The sequence below is a fragment of the Biomphalaria glabrata genome, chromosome 4 (assembly GCF_947242115.1).
Source record: "Biomphalaria glabrata chromosome 4, xgBioGlab47.1, whole genome shotgun sequence".
Taxonomy (NCBI): domain Eukaryota; kingdom Metazoa; phylum Mollusca; class Gastropoda; family Planorbidae; genus Biomphalaria; species Biomphalaria glabrata.
This window is the reverse complement of record NC_074714.1, coordinates 12,793,437-12,809,741: the sequence shown is the minus strand read 5'-3', so window position 1 is coordinate 12,809,741 and position 16,305 is coordinate 12,793,437. Positions and strand designations below refer to the sequence as shown.

The 16,305-nt window shown below is 32.2% G+C and overlaps 1 protein-coding gene across 3 annotated transcripts in view; it reads right to left on the bottom strand.

The window, feature by feature from the left end:
• Positions 1-13,105, bottom strand: part of LOC106064812 (nuclear receptor subfamily 1 group D member 1-like) — a 32,313-nt gene extending 19,208 nt beyond the window's left edge. The window contains exons 1-3 of one of the 3 annotated variants that reach the window (XM_056025741.1): positions 13,028-13,105; positions 5,081-5,308; positions 4,189-4,330 (exon numbers count right to left, since the gene is read on the bottom strand). In XM_056025741.1, the coding sequence (XP_055881716.1) occupies positions 4,189-4,330; positions 5,081-5,197 (259 nt within the window). In that variant the 5' untranslated portion in view covers positions 5,198-5,308; positions 13,028-13,105. Of the gene's footprint in view, positions 1-4,188; positions 4,331-5,080; positions 5,309-12,633; positions 12,777-13,027 lie in introns of those variants that run through there. The other 2 variants (XM_056025740.1, XM_013223439.2) reach the window with 2 other exon arrangements.
• Between the last annotated feature and the right edge of the window lie 3,200 nt (positions 13,106-16,305).

Here is a 16,305-nt window from a genome sequence, read left to right as displayed (position 1 = left end):
GCTATTTTGATAGCCCATTCATACTATTTTTTAAATTCACGCATTCGCTTTCTTATAGCATTATTATTTTGTTTAGTTGTTTCCAAAACACTCTCAGTGACTATATTGACAATGATATGCAAATTAAGACACGCTGGCAATATATATATATATATATATATCTCTACCTACTTTAAGCCGAATCATGTGGTCAAGGACATACAAAGACCTGCCCATTGTTTTTCCATTAGGTTTCTATTGCTAATCTTAAAAGATCTTTACTTTCTGCAACGCTATATAGTCAACTGAATAGGTTCATGAATAGTTATATCATTTTATGTATGTCAATTAAAGAATAACACATGCTTAAAATAGTTCATTAGCCTTAGTTCTCTGGTGCATATCAATGTAATTACACTATAGGGATACATAGGCCTTCTAAGTATGACGCAGCAAACAACATATTTGTTCGGTCTAGACCTAACTTATCTCCATTACTATAAGGTCTAATATAATATTTTTATCAGAAATAAGGAAGATGTTTCTGACAAACAGTTTTCATAATTTAAAAAAAGGGCTAAGTCTAAATAAAGAAATAAATACTATACTATATACTATATGTGTGCATATGTGTGCTTATTTTTGCATTAAATTAAAATCTTTAGAAAAATAGGGAACCTGCATTTTTAAAATCAAACTGACTTACTAAATATTTAAAAATTTCAGAGTAAAGTTTAAAATCTCGTAAAAGAAATAGATCTACATATATACATTTAGAGGTGTTTAGATCTAGTAATCTAGATCCAGGCTGGCTACATGACGTTCGGACTAACCGATGGTCCCGGGTTCAAACCCTGCCCGCTCCCATCCCCCATCATCCAGCAGGAGGTGTGGACTAGGAAGTAAATTATCTTCAACTCTGAATGAACATCCGAAATATGTAAAACATTTTAGTAACAACGGAAAGAAAAAATGAAATTGCTGTAGTGTTATAAAACATTTGACCTGTCTAACTAGTATAAGGGTATATCTACATTCTTAACTAACCAGTGTTGTTATTTTTTCACCTGACCACTCAACACACAATAAACACTCTTTCGTAAAATGCAAGGAAAAAGGTGTGTGGTATTTGATCATGGACTACACACTACATAGAAGAATAGGCCTACATCTGACCAGTTGTTAAAAACAGTCAGACACACAGACTATTTACTTTTTGGGTAAAGAGGGGTGTGGATGAAAATTTTCTAGACTCGGCGTGAAAATTTTCTAGACTCGGCTATCCCAAAGCTCTAAGATCTAAACTTGACCTACACTAATAGGCCTAAAGACTAGAATATATTATGGACTTCAGCACCATCTTTCTAAGGTTTAAACTATAAAAAGGTTCCTGCAATTAATAAATTTGTGTTGCTTAAAAAAGTAATTGAAACCTTTAAATAATGACCTAAAATGCTTTAGATTCCCAATATAAAGAAACATAAATTAAGCAAAGTGCAAATGTAAACACCACCAAATGACTCTGAAAAAATGCAGAACAATAAATTTTTGACAAAATTATTTCCATTTTTTTTTTAAATCTTGTTTTTTAAGAAACAATTAAGTTATTAAAATAATATGCCTAATCAGCTTTTTGACTATTTTAATAGAAACATGTAATATGACCTTTGATATTACAAAGTCTTCAGGGCTTGCAAAGACCTTCCTTCAGGGAACAGTACCAGGAAAAAGAAGAGGCAGGCAGGGAAAGAGATGGGAAGACAACATAAAAGAATGGACACTGAAAGAGGTTCTATCCAAGGCAAAAGAGAGGAATGGAGAAAGATGTTTGACAATTCCTTTATGGTGCCCCAGCAGTTCAACAAAGTAAGTGATAAGAAGAAGAAGGTAAATAGAAACATTAAAATACATGTTCATTATACTGCTCTATGTGAAACATTCTTTAAAATGACACTGAATGTTAAGTTTTTCTCCTGTCCATCAAGGGAGTAAAACAAAATATCTTTATTAGATATTCACAGCAATATACAAAGTCCCTTTAATGTTAAGGTAATCTAAAAGGCCCAAGGTTGAATAAAACATAGCAGTTGCAAGCATTAATATTCGGATGAAGATTTTATCAATTTTATTGATGACTTTTTTAACACTACCTGTTTCATTTAGCTGACAGTAAATATATATATATATTTAATGATGTTAAACTACCAAAGGTTTTGTTGACCCCATTCCTCAATAAGCTTGATGGAATCTAAGAAATTTGAATTTAAAACCAAAGAAGAAATTCATTTAAACTTTTCTACTTTAAACCTTTTCTATTGTGATTAGGTATATATTAGGTATAGTTAAGAGTACACCTGCAATAAGGTCAATAAGACTGAATGAAGCTCTCGAAGGCATGAGAAAAGGCTATGACAATGTTTCATATTAGATATAAATCTTTACAATACAAATGATTGTGCTCCTAGTTATTTATAGACATGCCTTTTCTTTATAAATCATCATAAAAGAGACAACCAGGACTGAGCAATTTGATAGATTTTTTTTTGATTTTTTTGGCCCATCAGCACATTTTAGGCCATGTTGTGCCCTTAACTTTCCAAGGATTTTTTCTTCTACTCAGTACATCAGGACTACAAAGTTTTAACAAATATGATATTAAAGGTATTAAAGGACACTAGATCCAATCAACTTAAACCTGGGGTAAAACTACAAGGGCAATAAAAACAATGCGAAAAAAAAAAAAAGGGGGGGGGGGGGAATGAAGATTTAAAGCACATTTTTAAGCAACCTCAAAGATTCAGTGGTACTCCTAAATGGCACTAAAAAAAGAAGCACACCTAAACTTCACTCTCAACTGTGCTTCAAATTAACCAATATGAGACTTTTATAAACACATGTACCGGAAGCTCAAAATTGGAACCAGTGAAATCTGCCCATGTGGAGTATCACCAGAGAATGCCGACCACGTCCTACAAAACTGCTCTCTTTACCAAGATGCCTGTATAAGACACTGGCCCCAAAACACCCCAATAGAAAGAAAACTATATGGAGAGCTCCCTGATTTGGAAACCACTGCGCAGTTCTTCTCATGTATTGGTCTAGTCATCTGAACGCTCCAACATAACAATGAAAAGGAGGAAGAAGAAGACAATCATTAAGAGACTTGGGGAAAATAGGATTTTTATAGAATTCTTTTATAATATTATTGAGTTGCAGAACATGTTTACCACTTACATGTTTATGTATCTTAGCTTTATGGGCAACAATTGACAGGGAAAATTAGTTTGACTAAATGGATGGTACATCTATAGCTGATGAAATAAAGGGAAGTCACATGTAAGCGTGATGCACTAATGTGTAGAATGAGGTGTCCTTCTCAAACTGTTCCAAGTGAGGAATAAGACTTTTGCTTAAATGTTTCATCCCTAAGGCCTATATAAACTCACAGCCGAAATGTTTGTGGTTGCTAATTTTCAAATTTAGAAATACAACTGATGGACCAAAAAAGTGTTAGTGCAGTCTCAGTTGGCGGGGTGAGGGTTATTTGATTCAAGGATCCCAAAGATAAAAAAAAAGTTGGTGACATTTCAATAAATGAGAAAAATTTTTATTGTGAATGGAAACATTATAATTCTTTCCATTAAACAATAAAAAAAAAACCATAAACTAACTCTTTCACCATATGCATATATATGATGGACAAAAAGTTAAGCAACATAAACTGCTTATTAATTAAAGCTAGTTTTAAAAATGGTTTATATGCTTGTACATATTTTGAACCCACTGAAGACAATAGCTACATTGAATTTTCAGTAATGCATTTAATTTTTTATTTTAAAAAAAAAGCATGCTAAATTGCAGTTATATAAGCGTGCGCATTTAAGAAAATACTTAATTTGAACAAAAGACTATGACTTTCATTACAAGAAATAAGATTTTGCCAATGTTATGATGGGGGTTCTGAAATTGAATTTTCTACAGCACTCTTAGTTTTTGAGTACTAACGTACTAAAAAAGATGGACAGAGAGAAAAACACAAAATCAATAAACCTCTAATCCCCAGTGAACTTTCCTAAAAGCTGAAATAAGATAGTTAGTTTGTAAATATGAACAAACAAAATGGAATAAATATAAGACAAAATCGTTTGGTCAAAAGATTGAACAAAAAATGTAAATGCCTTAGACATTATATAAAAAATTTATACAAACCTTCCCTGGACATTCCAACTTCAAAACATTTTTTTAATCTACAATACTGGCAACTATTCCTAGTGAATGGGGTAATTTCACATTTTTCATCATTAGCACATTTGTGGGTCATTCCCTGTGTAATGCATCTTCTGAAGAAGCCCTGTAACCAAACCAAATTGAGCAAATCAAAAAAGTTTTTTTAGAACAGAGAAAATAAAAAAAAATTATCAACATAAGAGCATTGATTTAATATTGCGATAAACTATTGACTTGCTGCAATTACATTAGGTATTTTGATAGAAATGTATTTTTTTTTAATAAAAAAAAAAATTTAATACACTCAAAAAATATAAATTTTGTATTTGCATGTTAACCCCAATTTTTAGTCTTCAAAAATAAAAATATTAATTGATGTGGGTAAACTAAAAAAAAATTGCATGTTATATGTTTTTTTAAGGATATCTGGGAGAATGTTTCAGTGTTGCCTTTAGGGTACTCTGCAAACAAAGCAGTTCAGGTTGAGATACAAAGTTGAACCCCTTGATAGGTAGTCAGATGGTTCCTGCCTCACAGGCACACATTCCACAGAAAAAATGTTCGTTCTACAATGGAACAAATAACTTTAAAATTCCCTTCACACATACTTTTGGAAAGTGAATTCTAGGACTTTTGTGAAAGCAGAACAACCACCAATTAAAGAGTTTGGAAAAAAATGAATGCTTTTAAGTGTAGTTAGATGTAACAGATCTCTTACGGTTGGCCATTTTTCTGACCCCAGGATACTCTATCAACAGTTGACCAAATTAATTAATTATTGCCTAAACCTTACTACCATGGAAACATTTTTTTTTGGTATTTAAAAAATGATTCTAATGAACTTATTTTTATCAGCAGTGTGTGAAGTACTGACCTTACATCCTTCACAAGAGTCAACTCCATAATGAAAACCGGAGGACTCGTCACCACACACTTTACATTGAGGAGATTTACCACCACTTGTCTTGGCACTCATCAGTAAATTTTTCATTTAAGGCTTTGACTTTCCAGTGTAAATGGAGAATAGGATGGCAAAGAAAATATAGTCCCAAGCTAGTCTGGCCAAAATATTCTCCACATTGGTTGGGATTAGTTACACTTCCTGTGGAACAGAAAATGGTAATACTTTGATAACTGAAGGCTAGGTAATATAAAAACAAAGAATCAACTGGAATAAATATGACATGTAACATAATAGCAGCACTTATGAGAGAAGAATGTGAATATGTTGAAACACAGAAAATTTGTGAGGGGGACTTGAAACATGGACCTCTGAACCAGCCCCATTAACTAGAAGCAAACGAATCAGAAACCCCATTACTAACGCACGATGCTAAGAATGACTCCCTTAGAGCACATGAAAGGAAGTGGGCAGTGAGTTTTAAGGTTGTCTTGCCCCCATATAAGGACAGCCCTAAAGCTGCACATGAACATGTTCTCTTATCAAATCCTTACACTGATTGTTCTTCATGCAGACATTCATAAAGAATGTGGATTAAGCTGCCACAATGCACCATGGTCTGGTCTACTCAGCAGCCTATGGAGCTCACAGTCAGAGTCCCAACTGTTGTACCAAAGTGCCAACAATCGGGTGTCTAAGTGCAGTGTCCATAATGTAGGGTTGCCGTTTGCACCGCAGTTTTACTAAAATGTCATCCCTCTCATGACAGACCAGACCATAATGGGCTGGTACCCATTGGATAAAGCAACCAGATACCAGTATAACATCTGACTAGACCATCCAGATCCCCCCAAAAGATCCCTTCAAGTCAGTAGTGTTATCTTGACCTGCATCGTTACCCATGGTCATATGTATATGCTCCTCCACCCAGATTTCTTACACAAGCATCTTCAAAAACAATTCTATATAAAGGTTAACACATATATGAGCCCACTGCTTCTTCTTAAGACTTACAAAGACCCTAATTTAAATTGCATCTATCTCTAACAATAAAACAGGATGACATAAATACATATATAGATAGCTTCAGAAGTGGTAGTAATTAAACTAATGAATCGGCTCATTGGTTCTATTTGTAGATCTGGTAGCAAAACTGGTTTTAGTTAAAAGCAATACATTTTTAAAATGTTCCTCAATGAGAACTAGTTGGTTAAAAAAATGTCAATAAAATGTTATCCTGATTCAACTATTTCACAAATTTCCTACAAATGTGAAGCTAAGTGCATGCATGGTGTATTAAATATATCAATAGTGAAAATTACTGACCATGGCAAGAATCATGGACATACCTAGCAGCAATATAAGCTAGGTGAACCCAGTACACTATCCTATTCACTATACACAGCAATCAATGGCCTTATTGCAGGTGATGAAAATCTGTACCATTCAACAATTAACACTTTTTAACATGGTGTAAAGAACAATTTTCTCATTTTAAATGTTCAGAAAACTAGGGAAATGATAAAAGATTTTAGGAAACATAAAGGTCATCTTGCTGAAATTCAGATAACAACCAAACCATAGACCAAGTGCATGAATATAAATACCTAGGTACAACCATCAACAACAAACTGAAATGGATAGAACACTGGCAAAAATTTTACACCAAAATTCATCAACGACTCTTCTATGTTAGAAAGCTAAGAAAAGTTAAAATTGACAAAACAATAATTAAACTTTTCTATGCAGCAACTATCAGCAGTCTAATTAACTTTGCCATCACCTGCTGGTATTGTAATACTTCACTGGCACAAATACATAGAATAAACAGACTAATTAAAAAAGCATCATATATCACTTGAACAACACTACCGTCTCTTGAAGAACTTTTTCATGAAAGATGCTTTTCCAAAATACACACGATTCTTTAAGACAACCTGCACCCATTAAACCACTGTTACATCAGAACTGAACAAAGTGGTCATCTCCTTTCTATGTCAATAAAAAATTATCCTGATTCAACTATTTGACAAATTTCATACAAATGTGAAGCCAAGTGCATAGTGTATTAACTGAACAAAGTGGTCATCTCCTTTCTATTAGGAAAGAAAACAGAAAGAATTAAAAACTCCTTTATCCCACTTTCGGTCAGAGTGTTACAAGGTTATCTGTCGTCATCGAGAAGTACATAGAAGTCTAATTCATAAAGCGCTGGTTGTGAGTGTGTGAGTGTGTGTTTTGTGTGTGAATGTTGTTTGTATTTGCATCTATATTGTTATTGTTACAGTAGTTATGCTGAGGTGGTCAATTCTAGTCAAACTGAATTTCCATTTGATTGGACCAATAACAAAAAAAAAATAATTTATCTTAAATATATATATATATATATATATATATATATATATATATATATATATATATATATATATATATATATACTTTCAAATATATTCATTCCCTCAAAGAATGTATTCATGCTATTCAAGTACCTATTTCTTCAACCCTTTACTGCCTTTTTTTTTCAATGTGTCTGCCATTACTAGAATTTTTTGTTTGACTATTCCCAATGCTGACTTTACCAGTGGCCAATCTCTGAATACTACTGTTTATGCCAAGCCAGATTAAATTTAGAGTAAACAGCTTTAGAAAATACAAAATGTCAGCACATGTCTCTAGCTACATTTGTGGTGCCCATAAATATATATATATATACATTTTCCAACATCATTTCAAAACAAAACTACTGAGTCTGATTGAACTTAGCCCCTGGGGCTTCATGGTTGACTGTGGGAACATGTTTTAGGAGCTAGGAAGCACTGCATCGCCAGATGATATAACCCACATGCCATAGTTTGGTATCACTAAACTACATGATAAAAAGGTTATCAAAGCTTTAAAGACATAATTATACAGACAGACTTGGTTTTAAAACCTAGACTATTCTTCCAGACAAAGAAAGAGAAAATAATCAGTATAATTTGGGCGTTGAGGCAAAAGCCTGGTAGACAGACTTGCAGAAATAAGGTTCAACAATATATGTCAAGCAGACATGATGAAAATCATCAACATTAAGCTGGCCTCTTTGCAGAGATATGAAAACTGCCAAGACTACTTTGGTCAAAATTGATTAAAAACAAAAGATATAATCATATATATAGGTGCTTTTAATTGTAAATTTAACAGTTGTTGTTTTTTTAAATCTTAATACATAGACATTGCAGATGATTAAGTTGATAAAGGAGTTCAATGCCAGAGTTGATAATCTTAATTCATTAAAAAAAGATTTATGGGCAAAGAGAAAATTTGAAAAATCACAGTTACATCTTTACATTCTCATGGATTTTACAGAACAGTTATATTATTGTCAAATTAATCATATCATCATTAATGACAAGTTGAGGCCTTGTTTCAACAAGGAGTAATGCAGATGTGGTAATACAAGAGACCACATTTTGTTGTTGAGTGATGCCCAGCTTCTATCAACCTGAAGGATATCTATCTATATATAGCCTATTTAAATGGTCATAGGAACAACTGCATTATCACATAAAAACATTGAGTCTTATCTATCACTTGCATCACTATGGTAACTACAGCCCTACATAATTCAGTCTCTTTGAGGCCATTGAGGCACTGCTTACACTAGAATTTATTCACTAGCTTCTAGCCTTTTAGGTCATCATTAAGTCAATTAAGAGTAAGACAAGTATCAGTTTAGACTATTCAAATTCAAGTACACTAGAATCTAGATCACTAGATTATTCTAAATCTAGATTCTAGATCTACTAGACTTTATGGATCTACTCATCTAGTGTTAGAGATACATACAATGGCTAGATCTAGAAATCTAATACTATCTATCATCTATATAACACTATATATATATATATATATATATATATATATATATATATATATATATATATAGATAGATAGATAGATAGATAGATAGATAGATAGATAGATAGATAGATAGATATAGATATCTAGAATATATAGGTCTAGATTCTAGATCTAGCCCTAGGCCTAGGTAGTGTACATGGCTAACATGGCATGACCTAAAAAAAAAAAATAGATTATGGCGGAAAACAGATTCTCTATTGAAAATGCATTTTTCGAGTTCAATATTCATTATCTCTGAATATAGACCATCTGTGGTATATTTGCTTTTACTGATGGATAGATCTATGTTTCTGGAAGCTTCATTAGCAAAATTTTTGTGAAATTCGTTTTTATATTGAATTTGTGCGTTTGTGAATATCATGAAGTATTGCCAAAAAGACAGACAACATTTACTTTTGGATTTATGTGATCCCATTTCAAAAGGTAAGAAACATATTTTAGAAATATAACTCATGTATAAAATACATACTTAGTATTTAAAAATGATTGTTGCACACCATAAAGAAAAAAAAAAGTAAATAAAATGCTTCTTTTGTCTTAAATTTGAAAAAAAATAGCCTCGATGCAATTTTTGAATTTGTGATGTCGCCAAACAATGTGTACATTTTTTTTTAAATATTATTTATATTTTGCCGATTTTCGCTGTAAAACACTTATTTTTGTATTTCCATCATAATAATTTATTATTATTTTTTTATTTTTGGTTATTTAAAAAAAAAATATTTATAAAATCTCGTTTTTTTTTAAACCAATGAGAATGGAGGTCGCCGGAACTAACTTCATGACCTCCCTTTCAATGTGCTTTTTTTAAAAATCATTCGCTCAGAATAATTCGAAGCGATAGCATCTAGCAAAGGTAATTATAGACAGAATCTATTACAGATAATTCAGTTCATAATATCAACTGCTTAGTTAATTATTCTGCTTTAATAATAGGATGTCGTAATCTTCAATAATTAACTTCAAGGACGGGTATCTATCTTAAGCCAGGCGCGCGCGGTGAAAAAAAAACAAAACACGCGTTTTGACTTAGTCAACCTGAAGGTGCACCTCTGAATTGAGATCTTAGTCTGTAAAAGCTAAAAACCTATAATTTTTAAATTAATATCGACTACTACGGCAATTATTTTACTTTAATATTGGTGCATTGCATGCGTCATAAAATCGGCCCGGCAATGCGATGTTTCAGCGCGAGGGGGGGGGGGCACATTTTGAACTTAGATTTTAGATCTAAATTAATCTATCTCTAGATCTATAATAGTTTCTACAGATCTAGATCTATAAAGACTAGATCTTAACCATATTTTAAAATCAATCTAGCGAAATGCTTTTAGATTAGTTAGACATAGATCGATCTCTAGGTCTAGGACTAGATCTAGGTCACTGGACTTAGATTCTGAGATTAGATTAGTCTAGATCTAGTCATTAGAGTTAATAAGCGTGAAATTATTTAAATATTTACTGATCTAGATCTAAATTCTCTTATCAGGATAGATTAGATCTAGAACTAGATGATTTAGATCTATATTTATTATATATAGTCATTTCTAGTAGATAGTCAAGTAGCGATGTACACACGTGGATCAAGAATCAAGACCGTAGTGATCTAGTCTAAGTCTAAATGTAGACTCTAGGTCTTAGATCTATATAATTTATATAGCCTTATATCTACGTCTAAATATAATTCATAGTAAGACTTAGGACTAGATTTTAAAATGGAAAAAAATATGAGATCTAAATCTACTATCTAGTCATTTCTAGATCTAGTAACTAGTACTACTAGTAGATAGTCAATTAGCGATGTACACGTGTGGATCTAGGAATCTTTTATATATCTAAATCTAATTCATAGGATCTTATAAACTCAGTAGGGTTAAATTAGATCTGATCTCTAGATCTACATCTCAAATTACTTAAAGTTAAAGTGGAAAAAATCTAGATAGATCTAGTGACCTAGTCAATTATAAACAAGAGTAGAAGAGATTCAATAGACATAGTGACATAGTTAAAAATAACAACAAACACATATTAACCAAATTATAAAAGTTGTTTTTATTTTTTTCTCAGCAACAGTTACTACAGATACAAAGATTGAGATTATTTGAGATAGTAAACAGAATAGTCAATAGATATAGATCATGCACCATGCAAGTTAAGCTTTATTAGGTCTAACTCTAAGTAGAGTACTCTAGACCTAGATCTAAAAAGTGATCAAGAACTAGAATAGATCTAAATCTTGTTAATATTTCATTTAATATTAGATCTTTTCTAGTCTAAAATTATACATATCTATAACCTTTATCTAAAATTGATATAAATAGTATCATGTTAAAACATGAAGATAAGAGAAAAAAAAAAGACTTTTTATTGGTAGCGTGGGCCGAAGAGGGGGCTTATTTATTAATTATAAATACTTTTTAAGGTTGTTGTTTTTTTTTTCAAATGTTATATAAATATACTTTACTTTGTGACATAGTTTTAAGCAAATAATATTGTGAATTTGTGAAATTCATGGATTATTGGACATATCTTCTGTGAATTATGGATTTTTCATTATTAGGGGTAAGTGTGTTTGACCTCATTTTTTTATGTTAAATACTTGTCCGATGATAATGAATTTACTTTTTTTGGATTCCTCTCTTCTTGGGCATTAAAATTGATACATAATATGTCTAAACTGATTATGTTTTTGTTATTTAGGATAATGATAAAGTATAATTTGCAACCTAATTTTTTTTACGGAGGGGGTGGGGTCTGGGGTGGCTCAATTAATTTGCATAAATGACTTAAAAAACTTGTTTTTATATTTTTTTCAAATGTTCTATAAATATACTTTACTTTGGGATATATTTTTCTATAAATAATATTGTGAATTTGTGAAATTCATGGATTATGGGACATATCTTCTGTGAGTGAGGAATTTTTCATTATTAGGGGTAAGTGTGTTTGACCTCATTTTTTCAAGTTAAATAATTGTCTGTTGCTTCTGATTTTATTTTTTTTGAATTCCTCTATTCTTGGGCAATAAATTTGATATATAATATGTCAATAAAAGTAATTTTGAAATTGGTCAAAAAAATGGTCCTTAAAGTAGAATGTTGAGAGCTCAATCTGTTTTCCGCCTTATAGATTTAGATCTAGATAGATCTCTACTCTCTAGATCTAGAATCTATATATATTATTATTTATATTATTAATATATTCTAGAATCTAGATTCTAGTACTACTACTACTAGATTAGATAATAGATCTAGATTGACTCTACTCACTGAGTCTAGAGATAGATTATCATAGATAGATCTAGATCTAATTATTAAGATTTACTAAGACTAAGAATAAGATTTAGACCCCCTACTCCTAGATATAACCTAGACCTAGATCTGTGCTTAATCTATCTAGATCTAGAATAGATCTATATACTACACTATGTGACTATTACTACACCAACTTTACCAAGCTTAACTTTAAACTTTAAACCAAACTTGTCTGAAGCAAAGGCCGAGGCGTAGAATTCTTTAGTTTATACAAATGAACCCAGTGTAAGTGTTTATGCTACTTTCAGCAAAAATATGCACACACCTCTAATCTTACACAAATATAAAGATGAAAAAAAGAAAGCGTACATAAATGCTTACATGCGATTAATAGTTTCTAAAATAGATTGCATATAGATTTAGATCTAGTGTCTAATTGCAATTTAACTTAACAGCCCAGATGTACAGTCTATGCGAACAAGATTATTTACTTCAACTCGGTGTGTCATGATCCGGGGATTTGACTTTGTTTGGGTCATGGTCACCCACTTTCCACTTATAATAGATATGGAACGTATAAATAATATGTGTTGTTTAAATAGAAATATCACCAACTAGAATTAACAAGATGTAGACTTAAATGTCTGATACAATAATTCATCCTATCATTGAAGTCCAAATATATAATCAAAGTGAAATTAGATCAATATAGATCTAGATTGCACACATTGAGAAAAAAAGTATTTTAACGAAACTTGGTTACCTATAATCCTATATTACTATAGATCTACATCTAAGAGACATTTGCGAAAACAATCTTGAACTGTTAGAGAAACACTTGCCAACACTGAAATACGGCTGCAGTGAAACATCCTACGGATTCAAAAATAGTTTTTGAGGACTGCAATGCTCAGCTGTTTACTATTGTTCGATGATAAATACACAACTTTCCAGTAACTATCATTTATAATAATTTATTTTATAAATAAATACACGAATTATGAATCTATAACTTAAGAAGAAAAAAAAAACGACCGAAATCTAATAAGTATGACTTATAATTAATCTATAGGATCCTATCATAAAAAAAAATAATAATACAGCTATGCTAATAACTTAGAAACTTTAACTATTACCACTAAAGCATTTTTTACATACCTATTTAGAATGGTAACTAGTTTACTAAACAAACTAAAGCATTAGCAGAAGCGTAGAGAGGTGATGGGCTCGTATTCAAGAGTATGATGTCGCCTCCTTCCCTTCTTTTTTTCCAAGATAAATTATAACAAAAACAAATCTAGTCATGATAAATTTAATGTACATTTAAAAAAGGGCAATCCTGTGTAGGTGCCTCTTCTAGAAGAAATGGTCTCATTACACTTAATTCCGTTACAACTTCTTACAAGTAGACCTAATTAGAGTCATGACACTCAGCCTCTTAGCAGGTGTTTTTATATAGATTTTTAATTACATAAATTTAAATTTCAAAATAACTTGTATGTGAGAAATGTTAAACATTGAAAAAATAAAGGCTTAGCTTTGTGTCTATCAAGTGGGTATTAGTGGAGATATCATTTCTATTTTATCTACCAATAGCACATCAATACTAAAACTGCGTTTTTCCGACCATCCGGTAGCAATGTTTAAAATCCTTAACGACAAAAGTAGTTGCGTATAATTTTTAAAAAAGGCCAGTTAAATGTTGTATTGAGATATAGGCAGGATTCAGGCCTATGTATACGCTACATATTATAAGCTATAAATTAGGTCTGGTCCCCCAGTTTCTATATAGGGGCTCTAGCTAATTAATTGAGTTAATTAAAATTAATAATGATTTTAAGCTATTATAGATATTTATTATTTCACTATCTATATGTATCTGAAAATCATATTTGCCACTGCCATAAAATATTTGCATGGCCTATAAGAGGCCCCATATCTCAAATAGCTTTAGGCCTTATCAAGACTAAATCCAGACCTGGACACTGGTAAGGATCAACACCCCCATGCTTGAGATATTTCTGCATCCTCAATTTTCAAGCTTTTAAAGTCATTTCTCAAATTACTTAATTTATTGTAGATATTCTTCAGTGACTCAGTGATTTATATAGACTTTGCCACGTAACTTCTAAAATTTTTTTTACTAACTTTGTGTAGACACTTTTGGACTTAATAAACAGAACATCATATAGAATTTTTCTTTTTTTTCCCCTGATTGTTGTTGCTTTGTATTTTTTTTTCTTTGTAGAATACAAAGTAGGCCTAATTTTTGTTAGCACATCGATAAGCACATTCAAATATGCAGGGCCTACATCACATGACTTTTGATTATACCATCATATCCTGACATTGTTAAGTTTCCTATAAATTATACTCGCTCTATTGCATTGCGAAGAGCTTATCTAGACATGCTGTGAGCAAAAAAAAAAAGGTGTCTAGTTATTTAGCACTAAGTCATATCAAGTTGTCGAACACCGCTGACGTCATTTTTTAAGTTGGGGTGTTTACATTAACCATATTGTGAATATCGGTGGAAGTAGGCCCTACTGCCCGATAGCCATCGTTCTGACCACTTATGATAAGGATACCATCACAGCTAGGGGATTAGAGCTTCTTTCAAGACATCTAATTTTTAATCGTTAGGCTATTTGTTTGACCAAGTCTGCAGACTTCTTGTATTCTCAGATATGAAATCATATAAACATTTTTTTCGCCATTCAGATATCACACCTTGATCGATGTCGCCCAGTCCTCACACTCCTCGGACCCCCAACGACGGAGTTGTTTTTGGACCACTGTCTCTATTTTTCGCAATGTGTCTCAATGGTGCTCCTGGCTCTATGATGATTTAAAAGTCTAAAATTTGTTTGTTTGAGGCGGTTGCTGGTATTGGACTCGTTTATATCTTCAAAACGCACAAGTAGAAGAGTAGAAAACCTTACTTGGCTCATTAGGTCCGGATTTAAGTAAGTGGAGGCCCCGAGGTAGGATTTGTGTGGAGGCCCTTACAATTTTTCTAAAACTTTAATAAAGATCCACTTATGAATGAAAATACTTGTATCTAAAAGCAGGCTATATTTCAGAAGAAAGAAGCAGAGTTCTTGTACATTTATTCTCACTTTCCTTTAAAAAAAATTAATATGCATATTTTAGCTTTAAAAAAGTGTACATTTTATAGTTTGTGGAGGGTAAGGCCCTTGGTAGACGCACTGACAAATCCGGATATGTATTTACTTATTCCTAGCATGCTACAAGATTATACTTCTTAATAACGACATTTTAGCCAGCCAAATGCGGGGTAAAAAAAGAAAGAAAAACTTTAAAAGTTTCTGAGCCGTCGAAATTCGGATATATTTTTATCTCTTTTGTGGAGGCTCTTTCTCGTGGAGTCCTCCGGGGCCTGCCCTTCTTTAAATCCTCCCTGAGGCTCATGACACACAGCCCTTAGGTGAAAACATTCAACCTTTCCTACGTTTCATAATGTTGCTCTCATGGACTGCACCTCCCCCTTAACAGAGATCTCGCCCTGACAGAAACACCTCAGACGTATTATTACTGGGTTTTTATTTCTCTCAAAAACATAACCGAAATCGACTCTTTGTTGGCCAGTTGATAGTTCTGTACCTTAATGACACAAAACCAAATAGGCCAATTATAAACAAAAAGCTACTTTTATTCACTAATATTTTTAAAGGCCATAAAATATATATATAGGCCTATATATAACTAGTAACCCCTACTATTATTTAGAAGTAGCTTATTATTTAAAGAACTTATAGTCATTTTCTGGCACAGCCAAGACTGAAAATTACATTCGTCAGATGGAAACACAATTCATTGTAGTCCTTTAACAGTTTCCATTAAGGAATGTTCTGATGATGTGGCAGGTCTGCAGAAGTATTGCGCTCTGGACGCGACGAGACAAAAGCTGAGCTGGTTTGGTCATATTGTAAGACATGACTCACTGTCAAAAGTCATCCTCTAATATAAAGGGAGAGCAAGAAGAAAGGGTCGTCCAAAGCAAAGCTGGTTGGATAAAGT